Source organism: Phasianus colchicus, chromosome 2, assembly GCF_987193195.1.
Source record: "Phasianus colchicus chromosome 2, bPhaCol1.hap1.1, whole genome shotgun sequence".
NCBI lineage: Eukaryota > Metazoa > Chordata > Aves > Galliformes > Phasianidae > Phasianus > Phasianus colchicus.
In genome coordinates, this window is record NC_143437.1 from 80209746 (window position 1) to 80232645 (window position 22900).

At 35.4% G+C, this 22900-nt stretch overlaps 1 protein-coding gene across 5 annotated transcripts in view; it reads right to left on the reverse strand.

The window, feature by feature from the left end:
• MYO6 (myosin VI) overlaps positions 1–22900 on the reverse strand; it is a 99477-nt gene that overhangs the window by 38520 nt on the left and 38057 nt on the right. For all 5 annotated transcript variants that reach the window (XM_090136117.1, XM_031611316.2, XM_031611315.2 and 2 more), the window contains exons 5-12: positions 21368–21497; positions 20474–20579; positions 18831–18886; positions 16568–16665; positions 15657–15821; positions 9944–10024; positions 7383–7563; positions 5488–5632 (exon numbers count right to left, since the gene is read on the reverse strand). In XM_090136117.1, coding sequence (XP_089992243.1) covers positions 5488–5632; positions 7383–7563; positions 9944–10024; positions 15657–15821; positions 16568–16665; positions 18831–18886; positions 20474–20579; positions 21368–21497 — 962 coding nt within the window. The remainder of the gene's footprint in view (positions 1–5487; positions 5633–7382; positions 7564–9943; positions 10025–15656; positions 15822–16567; positions 16666–18830; positions 18887–20473; positions 20580–21367; positions 21498–22900) is intronic.

Consider the following 22900-nt stretch of genomic DNA (forward strand, 5'->3'; position numbering starts at 1 on the left):
ACCTTTCCTGTCTTTTTAAGTTAGGGAGCAAAAAGTCTGAGCTTAAATCCAAGTACCAGGACACAATCTTGCCAGGTAAGACTAAATATATTGTATGTAAAAAGAATGAATAATGTTTCATTATTCCAGCAGCAATAAGATACAGATGATTTCATTCTCCTTCATAAAATAATCTGAGACCATATTGTTAGTAGCAGAGAAAGACATCTCAAATACATACATTGCCATCAGCTATTTATTTAGGAGCTACCTAATTACAACTCCATGTTTTCCAAAAGACCATAACTGAAATTATAGCACTGTAAATGAACTGATAACAAAACAAACATCCACACAGATCTCATGGTGAAATTTAGATGCAATTCCAACGTAAGCAGGATTCTCTTCCAACACCAGAAAAACAATTTCCATCTCTTGTTATAAATTCATTTTATATTTTGACTATTAATTACAAGTTTACACTGTAATTAAGTACTTAATGTTACCTGGAGTTCAGAAAGAAACTTGCAAGTTCATAGTCTATGAAACATGTGACTATGTACCATGGGAATATCAGGTAAATACATATTCTAGCTACACATATATTATATATCTCTGTCAATATGACAGAGACATGCATGTTTTTAAAAGGACATTTAACTGCCTTACTTCTTGGATAAATACATTCTACAAGACTTTTTTTTCTTTTAAATAGGTTTCCAAATAACAGACAGGAGTGCCAAAACTAAATGCAGTTACACTCAGGAAATAACAAACTGCATCTTTACAAATACGCAAGAATCCACATTTAAGAAATAACTCATCTGAACTATTCAGTCAATGGTTCAAGGTTTGAGGCTTGAGATGTGATACCCACAGAACTGCTCTGTCGCCCTCTCCAGGCAGCATTCTTTACACAAGAATATAGAGAAGTAAACCAGAGAAGGAAAACAATATATAGCTTACCCCCATTGCAACATTTCCTTTACTTCCCAGGATTCACGAGCACTAAGTTAACTCACAATCACTGCATTTTTGAAAGATGACATATCTCATGCAGAAACGTGGGACTGATGGAGATCACTTTCTTTTGTGACTGATAAGACAGGGAACCAGATACTCTGTTCACTAAGGACACCTGAAGCTAGATTACATTAGATAGTAATTAGCTTTAACACACAATCTTGTCTTCCACTAAGGATCTCCTGACTTATCTTAGGGTAACAAGTAGTGACAGAAATCTTACCCTATAAATAGAAGGAAGATACCTTTACATTCCATTCTGATACGTTTAAGAGATCAGAATGCTAATTCCCACGTGTCAGCAGCAGCCTATTGCATAATGCATACAATAGACTAAAAGCATTTCCAAATCTTTTAAAAAAATTTTCAAATTTTTCAAAAAATAATGCTGCAGTTTCACTGAACCTGTAGGTACAGAAGAGCACTATAACATAACTGATGCTCAGAATGAGTGACTTTCCTCTTGTGAACTTTCCTTCCTTGAGTTCTTCCTTTCCCCTGGTCTGCTCACTGGCAAAGCAGTCTCTTTTCTCCTATTTCTTGTCTGAACAGAAAAAGATGTATTTCCCTTCTTCCATTTCTCCTTCTCCCTCCTCCTCTATCCATCAGCTACTTGCAAAGAACATGGAAGGAATTCTTCCAATTTTCTAGTCATCTGCAAAGTCTGTAAGAAAACAACCTTGTTCAAGCCTTGTTCAAACTAATTTATTTTATAAGGTTTCCAGAGATTCACAGAGTCTGAGGCCTAGGGGAAAGCTCTCTCATGGGCTAGGTTTATCCTAGCCAACTCCATGCAGTCTTCAAAGATTTTTCCATATTTAATATGATTCAGTTTACTTATCCAGACTAAGTGATCTGCAATTAAATATATGTAATTTGCCCACAGTAGTCAACAGTTAGGGGAGAGAGAGGAGATGAAGCAATACCCAGAAGCCACTGCCATCCAGTCAGATTACAGCTTCACAAATGAAATGAAATAAACCCTACCTAATAAAAAGTTTACTTAATTAAAGAATAGTTAAGTACTATCACTACAGATGCACTGCGGTAGAAAATGTCCTACTCCAACAGGAATATAAAGACTTGAAACGACGTCAGTAAAACATTTCATACTGCAAATAATGCACTTTGCGATGATGGAGCTCTGCTAGAAAGCCTCCATGGAAAGGGTGAAGCTGAAGAACAGAGCAGTACACTGCATTTATAGCCAATGAGGTGTACTGGACTTTGAATACAAACACATTATTTCTCTCTGTCAACATGCTTTATATGGATGGCAAAGATAACAGCCAACAAGGTGATTATTATGCTTTTTGGGGGAGACTAAAAAGGACACAAATCTAGTGCAGCTGTCAAAACTCCCTGGCAGGCCACTGCACAGTAGTATTTAATAAAATCCACGGAGATAACATTTAGCATCACCCTCCTACTGTTCCTTACTGGCTCCATTGTGCCCAGCAGAACAAAGCCTTTGTTATGCTCCAAGCTCAGCAATTTCAGCTGAGCCATTTATTCATTGTGACCTACAAGGACTCACATGATCTGCTCTCACACAAAAAGTCCCTAAGAAAGTGAGCAAGCAATGAGAAGCTCTTCGGGTTGCTGAACAAAATAAAACAATGTACTTGTCAAATTTCTAATACTGATAGCAATCAAATTGTTTCTAAATAGCACTGCCATAGCAAAAGCAGGTGGCTACTTAATAAATATACGCAACAGTCCACTTTACTCTCCTTGTACACACAGTAAGTCATATGTGAAGAAGTACTATTGTGCATTTATTAGCATATATTTGCTTTTAGCTCCACAAGTTCAGAAAAGGCTAGAGACAGAGGCTTAGTGCATTCATCTTTTGAGATTGTTGAAGGAGCCCTCTGAATCATTCTTTGCCTTCCACAAAACAAAACACTGGGGAAAACGAAGATCTGCTAGCACAAAAACACAGCTACTTGTGCTTGCAGGCTTTTTGAAACAGTACACTGCGCCCCAGGCCTATCAGAATAAAAACAGCGAACAGAAAATCTTTACAGTCCTAAATTCCAGGTGATTTTGAAACGGTAGCAAAAACTATATATATGTATCAGAGTAAGTCAGAGTTATGAAACACTTCAGATACAATTGGATAGTAAAAACACAGGTTTGACATGCCTTGATAAGAAACCTTGCTTGACAGGGTCACACGAGAAGTGGTGAAAGTGAAGTAATATTTGTGATCCACTTTATTTTAGTGCTTGATACATCCCACCAAACATTCTCAAAATTAAAAATAAAAGGCACAGTTTACCTATTTGCTATGCACACAAAAGCAATCTATTCTCACAGACCGAGTCAATAGCTCACAAAGAGCACTTCCAGTGAGGTACCAACAGAATCCAACATGGATGTGTTTTGTTCAAATCCCTCTGCTTACAACTTTCACTAAACCAGAATGTCAAATTATGAACATTTTCATGAGCAGTCTGGTCTAGCATTAGGTGGAATGGTTGTTGGCCCCGCGTGTGGCAGGGGGGTTGGAGATTCATGATCCTTGAGGTCCCTTCCAACCCTGGCAATTCTGTGATTCTGTGATTCATAAAAACATTCTGGTAATACTGAACTAAGAAAGAAAGCAGGAAACAAGATTAGAAGAAAATATTTTTACCAACAGAAGACATGGTCTAAAATTCCACAAGACAGGTTTTACTAAAGAAAAACATGTAGTAGCATACTTAAGAAAAATCAAAAATACAAATGTAAGATGGGGAATAACCAAATGAACAGTGATTCAAAGAAATTTCAACAGTGGAGCACAAGACGAATCAAGGAGAAAAGGTTAAAAATCTCATTCTATCATGCATTCACGAGTGACATCCAATTGTGTATGATATATAATTATCTGCTATAACTTCATCAGTAATACTGACAAAGGTTCTGCTGGATTAATATATCAACGACTGCTGTCATTGCAGGACTTGCATTTTTCTGTATGCTCAGGTTTATGAAAAGATAAAGATTCCTAAGCTTTCCATATCAGCTAGTAAGAAGGCAAAATGATCGTGATGAGGTTCTCAAATAAATAATAATTGAGGGGAAAAAAAAAAAAGAAAAAAAAAAAACAATCACTTTCCAGAAATGCACTATTGAAAGCATTATGAAGAAATCCAGATGTTGAGCTTTCAATTCAAGTTAGAATAATACCTCCACAATCCTTGCTTATTAATTGTCCCTGTACTGCAACTTTTTCAGTGGTAACCTCTATCAGGTTTTACCTCTTGCATGTTCTTTCTTTCCAAGTGTAGAAATGAGAGATCACCAAGAACTACTTCCTTGCTCTACCTAGAAATAAGACTCAAAGATGACTTATTTCATGAAAACATGTTATCAGGACAGCCCACATCCATGCTGAACTGAAGATCCTTGACAGTCCACAAGAGAAGTGGGCCAGCAGGGACAAGGAGGCGATTGTTCCTCTCTGCTCTGCCCTCTTGAGTCCTCATCCAGAGAACTGCATCCAAGTCTGGGGCCCTCAATACAGGAAAGATGTGGAGTTGTTGAGAGGTTCCAGAGGAGGGCCACTAAGATGATCAGAGGGCTGAAGCACCTCTCCTATTAAGACAGACGGAGGAAGCTGGGCTTTTTCAGCCTGGAGAAGAGAAGGCTGTGAGGAGACCTCATTGCAGCCTTCTAGTATTTAAAAGGGTTTTATAAAAATGAGAGGAATCAACTTTTTACAAGAGTAGACAGTGACAGGACGAGGGGGAACGATTTTAAGCTCAAGGAGGGAAGGTTTAAATCGGATGTCAGGGTGATGTTTTTTACAGAGAGAGTGCTGAGGTGCTGGAACGGGCTGCCCAGAGAGGTTGTACATGCTCCATTCCCTGCAGGTGTTCAAGATAAGGTTGGATGGGGCCCTGGGCAATCTGATCTAATACCAGATCTGGAGGTTGGTGGTCCTGCAGTGGCTGGGAGGCTGGAACTTTATGATCCTTGGAGTCCCATCCAACTCAAGCCATTTTATGATTCTGTGATTCTATAAGGCACATTAACACAGTAAATATGGCTTTCATAGATTAAACCGTCTGGTACAGCATGCATGAGGCTGCATTTCTGACTCAGTGAAAGCGAAGCAATCTGATTGTCCCCCTGAATCAATACAAAGCTCCTATGCACTCTTCCGATGAGTGAATGTTAATTAGTTTCCTAATTAAAACATCAATGCATTCAGCTAAACATAGGGCAGCTTTCAATTTGCTCAAAACTGCTTAGCCCAGATTCAGGTTGACAGCTCCCTTCAACTGCAGCAAAAAAAAAAAAAAAAAAAAAGCAGCACATACTGAGATGACACGGTCATAAAACCAAATGTAGAAGTATACAATGCAGTCGCTCACAGCATCCATCCTAAATAGCCGCAGCGAGCTGCAGCTTGGTTCACAGCTTGCTTCGCAGTGCTTTTCAGCCCCTCAGAGGCTCACTGTGGGGCCCCACGCCCGCCCGCCCGGCACTCACTTGATGACCGTTCCTTTGGCGCCCCCTGCCGTGGTGAGCATGACGCGCGTGGTCAGGCTGACGCGCAGGTCCTCCTCGTCCAGCCCCAGCAGCGTCGCGCAGCACTCCAGCGCCGGCTGGCTCCTCGCCTTCAGCGTGCAGCCCCCTGGCAGCAACCAGCACAGCTGTTAGCCAACCGCCCTTCACCTCCCTTTTCTTGTTTCTTTCTTTCTTTTTTTTTTTTTTATTTCCCCCGATGGAGAAAGCTGTTGAGGGCGTGGAGATGTTAAAATACATGGCGCCACAAGGAAGGTTTTGCCACTCTGCAAGTATTTCTGTGCATCAGATTCTTTATTTTTAGAATTTTGTTCTAAACCTGCACTGTTTAGAATGGAAGAACTATCAATGAAAGAGCTATCCCAAAATATTTACTTAAAGAACATTGCTCACACGTGTAAGGTGAGAGTAGAACACAATATGAATTTGCAACAAACATTTTTAAATATAGGAATTTACTCCAGAAAATGTGAGTTTGAATTTCCACATGCATAAAAATAACTATTCTTGTGCCCTCCTTCCCTCCTCTATCCTCTGACTTTCCACACCTTCCCTTCTCCTTCTTTGTTGGTTTCCTGAAATTGCTTCTCCATTCACATTCTCATCTCTTTCACTTTGTCCCACCTTGCCTTATCATTGTCAATCCCAAACTCCAATCTCACAGAAGGCCCAAGTATGGAAGCCGGTGTACTAGAGAGCCCATGAGGCCACTATCCTCCTCTATTCCCACATCCTCTCATCTTCACAAAGATGGCAAGAACATAAATAGAAACTGGGGAGGTCCCGGTAAGACAGCCTCACTATTGACAATCATTGAACAGTGGGAACAGGTTTCCTACAGAACATGTAGAACTTTCTCCTTGGAGGCTTTCACATCTCCACAAACAATCCTAAGCTACGCAGTTTGAATTCCATGTTGGCCTTGATCTGACCAGCAAATGTTGGACAACAGACTGTTTGCCATCCCTTCCCATCTGGTTTCTGCAATTCTGTGGTGATTCTGCATTTGGATCAGGAGCCCCTGAATCTGCAAGGCTAATATTTGTTTAATACACCTTTTTCAAATGTTCTTTGGTACACCTTTGCTAAAAACTTTGGACAAGCACAGTGATACATGAAGTAGGTCTAAAAGGAACCAATCATGCTTTATCTTGCATTAGAAGATAAATACCTCCATGTTTTTGTTTGTTTGTTTTTTTAAACTATAGTCATCTTTGTAATAAGTCTCGATCAGGAGTATCTTCAAATCTTTAGAAATCTGTGAACAACAGTTCTCAAGTTACAAAAGCCAATTTCAGTAGTATGGCAAGAATGCCCATTCCCAAAATAGAATTTTCCCCTTCCTCATCCTTCTTGTGCAGTTTGCTCGTAAGTACCAGCAACACTCATAGCAACTTTTCTTCTGAGTTAGCATCTTAAAATGATTAAGTTTACATTTACCAACAATTTTATTGCAACTTTTCTTCATCTCTCAAAAATATTAACCTAGCATTTTGGAAGCCAAACGACCTAACAACTGTTCCATTGAAAATGGAACAGTTAACTTAAAGATTTTTCATGACATCAGCAAGAAGTTGAATTTATTTTATATATTATTATTAAAATTAAGTAAGAGTTTTGAGACACAAAATGTCTCTTCTTTATACCAAACTTTGCACAAACAATTCTTTGAACAATTTCAATGAGAGCATTTGAAGTACAGCTATAAAACTTGACTTCAAAATGGGATGATTTAAGGCTGAATTACCCTTTAATAGAAGACAGCATTCTAAAGCAGTAATTCACATGAAAAGGAATCATCTATAATCAAGAGGTATTTTCACTATTTTTTACAGAAAACAATTTGCGTTTCTTCTAACCTGAAGTGCTCCCAGCTTCCTCAAAATCAATATTTCCAAGGTGAAGGACACCAGCCACTACTCGAAAAAGGTCAAGTTTTTCTGCATCATCCAGTCCAATCTTTTTCATTGCTGTGCACATTCTGTTGAAGTCTCCATGATCATCTAAGAGTGGATCCTTCAAGGAACCTGCCTTAAGATACTATAAAGCAACAAGATGGAACAACAACAAATCAGGATAAGATTTTAAAATATATGTAAACAATTATTTCCAGGCAAGAATAAACCATAACAAAAAGCATTAAAAAGCATGCAAAACCCAAACTAAATACAGATTGAGCTCTACATATGATAGGTTATTTGGAAGAACTCTAATTTGTTTTCATTTGTTGATACTTCAGAGCATGAGACTTAAAACTTTAGTCTGTCTTCAGAAAGCAAATTCTGGAGAGTTTAATAATGAAGGACAGGAAAATAGAGGATGGTCATTGGTGGAAAGGGAAATGTTTGACTAAAGGAGCTTTAAAAGTACTTCTAAAAGTATCTAAATAGATTCATTTAGAGAAATATACTTGTTAATGTTTGCTGGTGAAAGAAAAACAGTAAAGCTGTTAGAAGTATCCTACTGGCTAAAAAAAATAGCAGCTAGGTTTTAAAATGTCAATTTCACATTATGCTGATAGTATTTCCTATTTTAAATACATCAGAACCAATTTTAATAATTGTTTTAAATAGTGAAACATCCACATGCAATCAAGAAGCTAACTGAACATGCATTAATTCAAGTTTTCACAATTACTTGAAAATGTTTTCAACTAAGAAGAATTAATAATTTGAGTAGAAGCTTTGTTAATGTCAAATAAGCTAACAATTACGTCAAAAGAAAACACCACATGCATCTGAAAAATTCACTTCACACAACATTTAGACACATTGATAAAATTAATCAACATGTTTTAATTATGTAAAATGATCACCTCATCTTCCTGATAAGGAAAACACAAAAATAATTTAAGTATTAATCAACTATTCCAGCTATTTTTATTAAATTAAACAATATTTTTCATTAAATGACAGCAAATACCTGATTTCAAACGCTAAACAATGCAATGTATTTTCTGTTTAAGTGGCTAGATTAAGTTTTTATATAACTGAAATTTGAACCTATATTACACCTTCAAATTGACATCACTGTAATATACAGGCATTATAGCATCATATGTTCCACTATTTAATGGCCGATACCTATTTTCAGAATTACTCTATAAGGTTGTTATAGTTTTAAACAAACATTTCTTCCAAATTAAATACTTCAGAGACATATTTCATGACAGAACACCAAATTGTCAATCTCATCTGGAACCAAAGCTGCACAAGTCCATCTTTGAGTAGCAATAATAGCTGAATGGTATTATTTTATGCCTCCATAAATTATCAGCTTCACAATAAATCTTCATTTAAGGCAAATTAGGCAAACTGTGGCAGAATCTCCCAACCATCTCTTAGACTCCACACTTGAAAAGTTAAATATCCACCAGCTTTGTGCCTCACACTATTATCAAATCAATACTTCTGTATCTCACTCTCCATCATCCCTGATTACAGAAAATAGGCTGCATTGAAGAAAAAGAAATTGGCATTACGTGCACAACATTGCAAAATATAAAGGCTAGAAACCCAGCAGCAGACTTCACAATGTTGACTTAAGCAAGGGAAGCATCTGTACTGCCTTTTTCACAGTTATACACAAGCTATGTACAAGCTGAAATTGAAGTTCTCAAAGGTAAAAGAGACCGTATGGTCACAGGGGGAGAGAAACTCTTGAGTCAGCTTGCACACGTAACTTCCTCTGTTACTGAATCACAACTATGGGTATCTTTAACCAAACTGTATCTTCCAGCTATACAAATAAAAATTTCTTATTCTGGGTATGAACGGATGAAAAGTGCATTAGAGTAGAATTATAACAAAGCATTTAAACTACCTCCAATTCACATATATGATTAAATGAGATTAATTTCTTTAAGCGTCCTCAGGCAAGCAAGCTCAAAAGGATTACTCAATTTTTAAAAACGTAACAAGAGATGAGAACACTTTTTTTCCACCTGCTCCAAGCTCCACCCTCTCCTCCACAAAATGCCACTTTCTGTATGTAACAGTCCATAGCAAGGGACAACAAATAAAAGCAGTGTACTAGAAATGGGTATGTACTTAAATCCAGACAGTAAAAATGGCTTCAGAAGAAAAATACAATTTCTGAACCATTCCTAACAGTATTCAGATTTTGAAAGAAAATGAGAAAAAGTCATGGGTCACTTTTTTGTTTTCTATGGAAGACATGCATCATTAAGTGTTACATTATTGTAAGAATGAGAAGCAAACGATTTTATGTAGTGTTCCATTTAGAATTTAAAGATGCACATTAACATATACTTTTAGGACTAAATTCCAAAAAAACTTCAGCAGTATCCATTCAGACCTATAAAGATGTGTAAAATGAACGTTTCATTCCACATTGTAAAACTGTGATAATTTTCAACTCTAAATTATCTACATTATCTCACTGAAGATACAAAACATACCTCAGGACTCTTGCGATTTTGCAAAATCTGCTTGTCTGTTTCTTTGGTAGCAAAGTACCTCGTGCAGCCTCGATTTAAATACTGTGACAATAAAAAAGAAGAAGTGCATACTTAAAGATAGGAGTGAGGAAAACATGCTATTATTTATGGCTTGTTTCGATAGTTTGTTTCTATCATATAGCAACAATGCTATAGCTATTCAAAAATGTTTACAAGGAATGAACTCTATGTATTATATATACAAAATTAGAGAAGTGCAACAGTAACAAACTATTACTCTAATGCAATGGAGAGTGGTATTACATAAAAGGCAACCAGAAACCAGGAACAAAGAAAATACATTTCCTGGCCCATTTGTAATAGCTAATTTTACCTCACCAAGAATCATATGCAACATCAAATAAGATTCACAATAATCTTTGTTTTCAGCAACATAGAAGTTTTAGATAGCACAGTGAGATGGTGAGAGAGGAAAGTTCAAAGAAGCTGTGATAGTATCTATAGCATACTTTTATGGTCATTTTTTTCTCACCAGTGATATATTTCTATAGTTAGTCAGACACGGCATAATAAAAACCATGAATAGTGTTAATCCAGTATAAGTCTAAATCAGAATCTGGCTTCTGACATCCATCTCACATTGTACAGTAAAGGAACAGGTCAAGCATTCAGATGATTGGCACTTCCAGAAAAATGGGATCATCAGCTTTTTCCTTCTGACTGGTTCAATTGAAAATATGAACTCTGTCCAAAATCTTGGCAGGAGCTCTTTGTCTAAGGGAATTGAACTGATTTTCTTGGTCTGCCCACAAACAAATAAGTTTTCAACTGCGTGAACCCAGATAACTTTAAGTTTTGATTAAAACTTATATACAGAAATCTAAAAGAAGAGCAGAAAAAAACTGTCAAATTTGATATTAAAAAAAAAAGTGACAAGAAACTGTTTGAAGTTAGCTTGCTGTTGGAATATTGAAAAGTTCTCTACATCAGCAAATAAGAATGCAAAGCATGCTGTATTTTAAATACAACAATATATCCCTGTACTTCAGTATTAGTAAAGAGATCCTAGAAAATGAGGGTGGAATGTAAAAAAAGGTCATGCTCAACAGACTGAAAAAATGAACCAGCATGGCATCTAGTAATTACCTCTGTTGGAGATATTTAATCACAAGATTGCAGCTTTCATTTGAAAGCTAAAAATTCATGTACAGTTAAATCTGTGATAAATCATATTTTTAAAGCATGCAAATACATATCCTGAGAGTACAACATGTAACATCTAAATATCATTCAGATTTATTTTCTTTAAAAAATAAAAATAAAAAAAACTGCCCACACCTCTCAAGTTTAACACTCCACTATAACTTCAGTGACCAAAACATAATGCAATCTGAATTCTCTTTTGGCCATCAGGATCTGAAAAAAAAATCAGCTTCTCATATCCATCAGCTGTGCTCCCAGTGCAGATTTACTGCACAGCTTTACTTTCAAAGCCACGTGGTGCTGACAAAGCCACCTTGACCAACAACATTCAGCACCTAGTAACTTTGAATCTCTGAAAACTTCTGCAAGGAAACCCAGAATATGAGCAACAAGGATGGCATGCTTTTGTACACACACATTCAGTGAAGGGGCAGGTAAGGGCAAAAAGAATAACCCACAATTCTTTATAGTTCTTTGCCTACTAAATTCAGGGGAAAGATCATCTTTGATGGAGAAGCATCCCCCATGAGCATTGCTGAAATCCAGGTAAATAGTTCAGGCTGGTAAGCCCAGTACAATTGTCTTGGATCATATTTCCAGAGCAAGCAAGCACTAGCACCAAGACAGCCAAATGATAGGGAGGAGATGACAATGGATCACTTAAGTCAAGGGGAAGCATGGCAGGTGAGGAAACAAAAGAGAACTGAATCATCCTTTGTCTTTTAATATTGCTTCACTTCTATGTAAAGTGGGAATCTCCTTAGATTTGAGATGGTCTTATTTTCAGGCTAATACAGTTAGGAGAAAGCAGCCATTGAGTAAAACATGCTTGTGTCATAAGACCCTCACTGGTCCTAATTCAGACTTTGACTTGATAATCTACAAGCCACATGCAAAACAAAGCAAATGTAAAAATATGTCTTTCAGGATGGCATTTTCTAAGCAATCTATTTCAGAATATAATCTCCTTGAAGTTGCTTTTTTTTTTTTTTTTTTTGTCAAGCCTCCAGAAGATTAACATTAATACCTAAACACCTAAACATTAACCAAACACCAAACGCTGGTTAGCGTAGTATCTTTATGAATAGAAATTCGATAGATGATGTTTCCTCAGTAATTTGAAAAAGACAGATGGGCAGACAGCAAAAAATGCAGTGAAAAAGTAACTCAGGCATTATTATTCAGTCACATTTTATGACAAATATCTGGAAAAGTAAATAAGTGAAGAACATAGAAAAAATAATTCATACAAAAGTAATAGAGATTTAGGAAGAAAATTTACCTTTAATATTCTTTTCCTAAAAATCTCCTATAAAGTGTTATTTCATGAATATACAGTACAATATGACCAATAATTTTCAAGTATATTTATATTAATTTGCATACAAAGATGTGTAAACACTGAGAAAGTGATCATAAATTTCCTTTTGACTAAACATAATCAACTTCAGAAGGTGAAAAAGAAATGCTATTTTTGTTAACATCTAACATGCAGAGCAGATCTTTCACATGGAGCAAGGAGCACAGGACTCATATACTAACTTCTAGAGAAGTAACAAACATTCCCAACAGAAATGAGAGTACCTGTTGCAAATTTAGTCGAAGTCCAAAAAATGATATTCAAGTCTGATAAGGCAGGTGTCACTGTAAGCTCTTTAGAGATGGAACAAGCACAGTGAGTGCCTTCTGTACAGGCATCCATGTTGTTCAGTACTATACTGCACCAGCCTGATTTTAAGCAGGTTATAAGTGTGACCTTGATATCTACAATACCATGTAGTCTCATGAGCAGAGCTTTTGATTAAAACATTCCCAAGAGAGGGCATGTAGCATATTCAGTTACAGAATTAAAAATCTATTAACTGCAAGAAACATGTATTTATGAAAACGAGACTACTCAAAAATACTCATTTAATAAGTTGCTGAAGGTTTTCGTTTTAAAACATTTAAGAAAAATAGAACATAGAATATTGCATGTAACAATTGGACAATAAAGTTCTGGCTTTTAGGGAGTAAGATTGTCTAGTACAAAATGGATTATATAGAACTATCTTAGGTCTCACCTACATAACTACTATTTAGTTCAAAAGTACCAGGAACTTTGCATCCTTGAGGCTTCTGGCTTCGTACTGAATTTTACAAAGTATAGAAGACACCGGGTAAAGTAACAGGTAAGTGCAATTCAACAAGCTTTATTTAAAAAAATCAAGTCATAGAAACAAAAAAAAAAACCTATCAATGTAGTAGCATAATGCTTTGTTAGCAGTACTCCTCTCCCCACTTAAGCCAATAAATGGGTCAGTTAATTTTTGTCCTCCTAATTCTACATGCTCTCCAGGTTTGTGTTATGCAGACCTTATAAGCCCTGTGCAGCAATTTGCTCTGGGTACTTTAGAAATGCCCAGTTCTGTTTCAATGACATTCTAAATCAAGCATATCCCAAGAAACAACAGAGAGATGGAGACAAGTGACAACTCAAGCAAACTAACTGATGCCTAGCAGCATGATTTGCTTTGTCAATATTTTTCTTTTCAACAAATGTGCCAACAAAGCACATGATATTTGTATATATTACAGTTCATGTGTGATTGTCAAAAGGAAAAAAAAATAATATATTTATAAATCAATACCAAAATTGCAAGAATGAGTGACTGAAGTCTTCACTTTACAAGTAAAATCAGTGATAGCAGTCTAAAATGAGGAAAGGCTTAGAAGTACTCCAAAAGGGAAGACAGCAGCTTGCTTTGATGGGAAACAAATGTGGGGGGGGGGGGGGGGGGGGGAAGAAATCAAGAAAACAATGAGAAACAATTATATAGTTGCACTGGTTTCATGCCAGTACAACATTATTAGTTCAAGAAAAAAAAAAAGACTGCAGTACTCGAAGACTAAAACACTGAAAATTAAATGAGAATTTAAAAGTAAAGGAAGTAGGGTTGGAATCACACAAATAGAATACAGTAGCAAAGATTTTTGACTGGGAAGAAGGAAAAGAAAGCAAAGGAAATCATATAAATTTATCAATTGTTTTTGAATATAATTCAGTGACATCTGCAGAAAGAGAAGCAAAGTAGAAAGAAGGAAAGCTGGAACAAAAAGTTAAATTGAGATAGTAAAAGCATTTAGTGAAAGATGGGAGGAAAACTATGCCAAAATGTAATGATAGCACAAAAAACCAGCGTGCTTGTGGGATTTCTGCTGGAAATATAACACACAATCTGGGTTAGTCAGGCAAAACCACATGATCTCAGGAAAGGGAAAAAATGTCAAAAATAAAGCATGGGGAGAAGAAGCGAAGACAGTAAACAAATTAAAAGAACGGCCACAGTGGTTTTAAATTAAAAGGTCAATACATACTATCCAATATCTCATCTTCAACCACGACCTGCATTTCACCCGAGGATTTTACTATTCCTTTCTGAGCTGAGATGACAAAACAGCACACAATTTACAAATATGGCAACATAACACACGATTTCTCTCTTTTACATTCCAAGTATTTCTTGAAATTCTTCTCTTGCCATTTCTCTGACACTGAATATTAAGCTAACATTTTTAAAGAAGTACGTAGAATTATTCTTTCTTGTTTAAGTTCATTTTCACGTAGATATTGTTAAGAACACTATATTCAGCACTGATTGTATTTGTATTTGTATTTTATTTTCTGTTCCACAGCTGCGTGACTGAACCAGTAAATTGCTGAAAGACAGCAAAAACCCAGAAAAAAAAACAAGTAGTCCTCAGGAAAGAATAAATTAGCAGATGAAAAACATAAGGAAAAGCATGCTTAATAAAGAGAAGTAATCCTGGGCAGAAGAGGTGAGCACAATCTTCAGGTTAAATGGAGGTAAAAGTGTAAGTTTTCAGCCTAATGGATAAGCGAGTCTTATCATACATCCTGGAGTGACCAAGAATGATAGAGTAGTATGAAGAGAGAAACAGGGAAACTGGGGAAATGCTAATGACGAATCTAGACAGAAACAGGACACAACAATGTAGGAAAGACAAGGGATATGAAAGTATATAGATTTCAACAGAGAAGTATAACCACTTTATTGCCATGATTTGATCCTTGGTATGAAGTGTGAGGCAATAATTTAAAGGACATAATCTCAGAGCAGAAATATCAGGCTTTCCTTAATGCATGGTTGGAAGAGGAAGAAATAAAAGTAGTTTTCATCAAAGATCTAATAGAACAGTTGGGTCACAATAAAAAAATTTGCACTTTCCACCTCAAGTAAAGCCAAGAGCAAAATTATGAGCAAGTGGGTATGCAATAGTACCTTACTGGAAAAAACAAAGATTTCCTACAGAGGAAAACTGTAGGAAGCTTTCCAATAAGAACAAAATGGCTAACAGTTTTATGCCCAGATTAAATAGATTTTCATTTTCTGAATTTTGTAAAAGAAAAGAGTTTATCAACGATAATAAACAGTTTAATAAGATCTAAAAGAGAAGTCCACGTATGGCAGCAAGGTGAAGCTTTACGACTACTGACTCCAATACTTACCCTGAAGCTGTCAGGAGAGCTTAGATACAGTTTTTCTCTAATGTCTTCTGGAGCACCGGCACAAAGCCTGTAAAAGATATGATAATTCCTCTCTTCTTTGCCTTGCACACAGATCCGAGATTTCTCCAGAAGATAATGTGATACAAATCCACCAACCACCGAGTTCTAGGAGGAAGAAATATTTTTCTGATTATTTGAAAGTTCTCTGATTATTTGTGTGAGAGCTTTTCAATTTACAATTGTCTGCTCAAGTCTATTTCAACTGACAGTGCCCCAAAGCTTAAAATAAGAAAGTTTCCTCTACCATAACTTCTCCTCAGTGCATGTACTGTGCCCTATGTACGTTTCTCTTACCAGAAGGCTCTACTTCATAACCACAAGCAGAAATCCTATGTGCATATGTTTAAGCTATCCTAGCTAAACTACATTTGAAGAAAAATCATAGGCTACACAGTGAGTAGTACTTCTGACCAAAAAAAAAAAAAAATCAATTTCAAGACTTTTTTCACATACATAATATTAATGTGAGCTCTTAAAAATTCATATGAATACATAAAAATCAGAAATCCATATAAAATATTAAAGCATTAAAATAAATTTATAACAGCTGATATGTATATGGAATTCACGCCTGTTTGTGAATTAAAGGAATGCATAAAAGCTTAAGAGCAATTAAGTTACTCTTCAGTTTGCCTTTTCCCTTTGTGTGATGTTTGGATGGCAGCAATTTTCCCACTGACTTGACACACTGTTTTCCAGCAGTGACACAGTACTGTGGCTTTCCTTTCATGGTGATAAACACAAATCAAGTAGGGAAAGCAAGTGAGTATTTGGTGTAAGATAAGCTCCAATCTAGCATTTCCATTCTATAGCAAAAATCATCACTACTATCCGTATCAAAACTCCAGTACCTTTTCATTGAAGTGAATTTCCACAAATTTCCCAAAACGACTGCTATTGTTGTTACGAATAGTCTTTGCATTTCCAAAGGCTTCCAATAATGGATTTGCTGATTATAAAAAATAAATATTTAAAGTAGTATTAAAATGTGATCAATGAAGTACTAGTTGGAAAGGGAAAAATAAATTCATACTAATTATTCAGTTAACTTATTGAGAATAAGGTGCGAAAATTAAAGGAAAAATATTACCTATTATAAATAACTGATTTTGCAAATTGTACTGGATATACAGTGGTGGAATATACAATTAATTGTTAAATGTCATATAACACTGTGAAATAATTGAATTAATACTGTAAGAAATTCAGAGACAATCACCAAAAATGATTCAGTGGTGTTCTTCTAACAGCAAGCAAATAAATAAATGATACACAAAGTATAAGATACAATACACAATTTGACATTTCCCAATGAGTTGCTGGTCATAAAATCTAAACTACCTATTTATCCCATCGACAAAAATGCCACTGAAATGTCATGCCCATATTAGATTGATTAGGAAAAAAAAAAAAAGAAAAGGATGTAGTAGAGAAGTTGTTTTCAAAACCACCTTAAATGTGCCCTTTCAGATTAGCTGGATTAAATGAACGAGATTTTTTTTTTTTTTTTAACTGGCTGCAGTTTTCAAGCATCTTAAAGAAAAACCTGTACAGAAAGAGCTGCAGCAAACTAATGCTTGTTTGATATTTATACAAGTCATGCATGGTTTAAACAGTCTGAAAATGCTTAGTAGTTACGAAACACAAGGCTACCAGTTGTACTTTGATAACTTGAAAATAAAAACTAAAAAAAAAAAAAAATCAGTTTACTGAACTGCACTAACAACAAACCAAAGAAAATATCTGTGGGATATTTGAAGGCTTTTAACTAAAAAAACATGCATTGGAAATTACGTGAGCAGAAACTCAGGTCTAAAACTGACAACCACCTACAAATCTATTCCTACAATTGAACTGTGAAGGAATAACTACAGTGGTCAGATAAATTAAGGAGGATAATACATTATTTGGTAGAACACCAGCATTAACTTCTTTGGTTTGGGGTTTTTGCTTTTTTTTTAAAGCATAAGCTTTGAGCATATGCAAGAAAATCCAAGTCTCACTTTCATAACCATCTTACTAAGAGGCCCTGGTAACTGTTCAGGTATCCAGATACTTTACCTATTAATAGATTTGAAGAATGGCTTATGAATTTAAAAAAATTTGCAGGAGTTCTTTCAGTAGGATTAAGGTTTCTCTATTAATACAGATGCTTTAAGAACACTCATTAAAACTGTGCTTCACAAAATTTAAAATGCATCAGATGCTGATTAAAAAAAAAAAAAACAAAAACTAAAATCACTTTTCTGAAAATACCTACAAGAACCAATTAATTACCCAACTCTTGGGCCACTTTCTAGGTTCCTTCAGCACACAGTGAATATCACTGAGGACCTGATTTAAGTAAACCTACAGTAATAACAGACTAAAGACTGTAGTACATCTCTTGAATGATCCAGTGACAAAAATTACATAAACAGAAATACTTGAAGTTTAAGAAAAAGGCACTAAAAGTAATGAAATTCTGAAATAAATCTACAAGAAAACATAGAAGACTGAAACTTTTTCAGAGTGATTGGGTTTTGAGATGTGTGTGTCTTCTTGAAGTTATTTCCTGGTTAATCAGGAATTCCATGCAACATTGAAAAGGGTCAACCAAATAGCCATAAAGAAAAAAAGTCTCTTTTGACCTTGTTAGGGAGTCTATTATAAAGACAGACACAATGAAGAAGAGAAAGTGTTAATCCAAATGATATGCCTTATGGCAAAAAACACGAACAACTCTGAACTATATAATAAACCTCCCTCCTTTATTTGACTTTGAGAACTTCATGGTGAGAAGAAGGAATTACATCTTCCTAATGCTAACAGATATTAATGGGAATGCAATCTTAGCCTTGTGGATTAATACAACATAAAATCCAGCGTTGGCTACACAACAACTCAAACTCCACATCAAGGACTGTGAGACCCTATATTAAATAATAGTGAAGCAAATCATAAATAAGAAACGTATTCTAAGAACTTAAGATCAAAGTAAACTACCTAAATTACTTCACAGGAAGTCTGATAGTATTTTCATCCTAGCTGTTATTTACTGACACTTCAAATTCAAAAAGAATTTTAAAAAATATTGTAATTGAACCTTAAATTAAATTAGGCAAAATTCAATACCTTCTACAATTCTATCATCAATATCTTGGCCAGTACCATAGGACTCAGTCAAATATCTGTAAAGCAAGATAAATACAAGTAAATTACTGAATTTTCCCATGTGTTTCCTAAATTAAACACAAGCTCCATGCATACAGCTTCTGCATTCACAGCCATCAACGTTAATAAAATGCCAAAGTGTAGATGGTTATATAGGAAATTGCAATGCATAAGTAAAATAAGAGTCAATTTAGCAATTGAAGAAAGAATTGAAAACAAATCCAAAACTTGCTCTTAAGTTGCACCTCTTTTTCCACTCCCCCATTCCCAGCTCTCAAGTACAGGGCATACCTCCTGGAAATTCACAACTAAATCTTGTACACATTATAAGCTGTTCTTGAAATAGAACCCTCCAAAAAAGTTCAGGAACATTAACAGAGCTATATTACTACCTTTTGCCTCCTGATGAGTACACAAGGAAAAAGCCTTCCTGTTTTAAAAACTCAATAACATTTTGTACACATGCTACGTGGGGGCAGTGGCAGAGATGCAGCAGTGTTGACATTTGCCTGCCACGTAATCAGAACTTCCTCTGATGAGAAGCAGAAGAATAACATCCTTTGAGGATATTCCTCAGGGGATGTTCTCCTGTACATGCTGTGTTTTGTGGGTTTTTTAAGCAGGACCAAAGTTGTGAGCCATATTCTGTTAGGACCTTGCTGCAACTCCTACAGCTCTCCAGTAAAGGTTGCAAAGGGACAGAGAACAGTGTGATGGACAGATGGCCAGCCATGATGATTCTTCCTGGGATATAGAAGATAATACCACTACCACGTATATGAAGCCAGGGAAAAGGCAATTAAAGATTTACACAGGGAAACAAGGAGACAACAGAATGAATTCAAACTGCCTGCACTGTGCTTTCCTAGATAGTCAGGCCACTTGTACTCTAGTTGAATTTAATGGAGCATTACTCTCCAGTTATAGTGTTCCAGAGCGATATAAATCAGTTAAAATATGACACAAATATGGTCAAGATTATTTAAAACATGTAAGAGGAAGGCTGATCAGCAATATGACCTCCACATAGTTTAATGTGCTTGATTTAGTATCTTGCATATATGAACTTCAATAAATAAATAAATGAATCCCATTATTCAGTACTTATTCAGTAAATTAGGGTAAAAATATATTATACAATCCCAATTTTCTCAGCAATTGAGAGTTAAAAACTATGGATCATCAAGCAAACTGAAAAAACAAAGACAGGGAAAACAGGTAACTGCACACTTATGACAGAAACAAGTGTGTCTTGCAAGACATAGATAAAAAGCCTAGTTTCCATTTTATCAACGACAATACCAGACACAATACCAAAACAACTGCATCATAAACCATAATAACTATATGATGCCACTACAAGTGAGTTAAGGCTTCTGTAAATGTATAGCCATTGCCACATGTTCCATATGCTATCATGTCAGCATTTAAGTTTAACTCTATGAATGTCAGGAACTAAAGTGTATGTAAAGCATACACATAACCTTCTGAATCAAGACTTAATGCTGTGCTACTGAGTACCTTATAATTAGCTCTGCCTGTATTTCAAACAAACACATCAAAACAAAAGATTCACTGAATAACTTTGGTTCAAAATTACAAACCTCAAAACAAATTTAGTGTTTTCTGTCTTGCCAGCTCCAGATTCTCCAGAAACTATGATGGACTGACTCATCTTGAGTACTTTCATATCACGGTATGCTTTATCAGCTTAAATGAAAGAATACATGAAACATGACAAATTATGCTTGCAACTCTCCTAAAAATTAAAATAAAAACTAGCCACAATATGCAAACTCAGCATTTTCAAAAAAATCTTTACAGTTAAGTGTATTACATTTTATTGAAGTTTCTCTTTGAATTACATGATAGCTGTCCACCCTCCAACACCAACACATGATAGCTTGGAGTCTTTGATAGCAAAAATTTACCCAACTCAGCTAGGACAAAGTGAAACAAAAAACATCCACCTGGAATTGAACATTTTCAGTTAAATGTGTTCACAAAACAGCTGAAAACCAATTTTACTTTAACATATTTTTAAATGCACAATGTGACAAATCTTTTCTTAAACACAATTACATTCAAAGTAATTTGTAATCAGGTTTATACCAATAATAATATTTAAATGTGTTTTCTGCCTATAAAATAATCATATAAAAAGAAGCAATGTGTGTGATTTGGCAATGTAGTGAAAGACAAATGCAGTCACTATATTTTGCCAATTTTGTTTGTCGTTCTTCATTTTTAAAATGTGATTATTTTTATGATTGTAAATTATATTAAAACTGCTCAGACATAAAGAACTGGAGGAACAGAACAATCATAAATAGTTGCCAAAAATCTTCAAACTGTATATCAAGGTGGTGAAAATTTGCAATTTTAGCCACCATGTTTTATTTGTAATAGCTGACAGTAATTGAATCAAAGGTGCAATTTATATATAACTACAATTTAATGCTTGTTTTGTAAAAGACAAAATCAGACTCAATACATACCAATAGCAAAGACATGTGGTGGCAATGTCCCAAGTGATCTACCCTGGTACTTTTTAATAGCATCTGAAGAATAGAACTTAGGTATATCAAAATATGGATTCACTGCAATAAGAATGTTGGCTACATACGTCTGTGAAGAGAAGAATTAACAGCAAACTATTAGCTAGTATCCAACCAAAGTGGTTAACAGCAATTTTCTATTATTATTGAAGAGTAAAGTTGAAGTACAGCAATTAGATTTGCAATTTTCTCTGGCTAATGCAGATAAAAGAAGAGATATGTTTTCAGAGTTCTTCAAATTATCTTTCCAGGACTTCTGTGAAAAAGCACTTCTCAGGAGAATTTCCTAACCACTGAGCTGTGGAGCATGTCCCGAATTTGACCTTTGTTTCTCTCCTTTATTTCCTACTTGCATGTGTTTCTGGATCAGGGATAAGGCATCACTACTTCCTCTTCTAAAGCAAAAAAGTAAGCTCTTGGCTAGCATAATGTGGTCTCTTCCAACGAGGACAATAATTTTTCAGTATCAAATGGAAGCAACTCGGCAGGAAGGACTGACAGAATACTGCCTGGGAAATCGCTCAAGCCAGGCAATAAAAGCATTCAGCTGAGAGAAATTAGCTATGGCTGCTTCCAAAGTGAGAAATGCAGAATACAAACGCTTTGTAATTGACAAAGAATTTTAAGGGGGAGGGGGGAGGGGAAGGCTGTTTTTTTTACTTTTCCATCTGAAAAATCTTTTATACTTTCGTTTTAATGATCAGATCACATACAAGAATGGCCTGATGTCTGAAGCACAGAAAAAAAACAGATTAGTGGGAAAAGGTATAAAGAATATCAGATAAATCCTCAGACTGAATAACTTATTTGGTTTATTGTTAGTGAGCACATCCCAGGACTAAAAATCTCCAGACTGAATTTTAGACACTACCATGAAATGCTGATAGAAGGCTGGATCACACACATCACACCATTTTTTTTCATATGCTTCTATTTTCATCATTATTTCAATGACGTAACATGCAAGCACAGAGCTCTTCAAGAGCTACAAGTACTAAAATTAGTTTTCTTTTCAGTAACAAGGCAAATACTGTCAATCAGAACTAAACAAAAAAAAAAAAAAAAAAACAATGAATTCCAACTGTATCAAAAAGTTACAATGAAATGGTAATTAAGATAATTTGATATTTTTCCAGAAAATATACGTACATGGGGCAACACATTAGTAGCACTTGTTTAAAGGGAAGAAAAATTTTATGAATCTAAATACTATTTTCCCTCATGATAAGACCAGTTTTAGAGTTTATTTCATTGGTTTTTTGTGTCTGTTTCATTATTATTTTTCCAGTACAGCATTCAAATCATCCTTTTAATTCATTTATCTTAAAGCTGATGCTTTATCTTGAACCCATAAAAAATGTATGGCTCTGTAAAGTTAACTGCAACAAAGGAAAACAGCTATACCTTCTTTATGCACATATAAGAGTGTATCACTCTTAATCAATTCATTTTAGAGCAGCAGACTAACAAAAG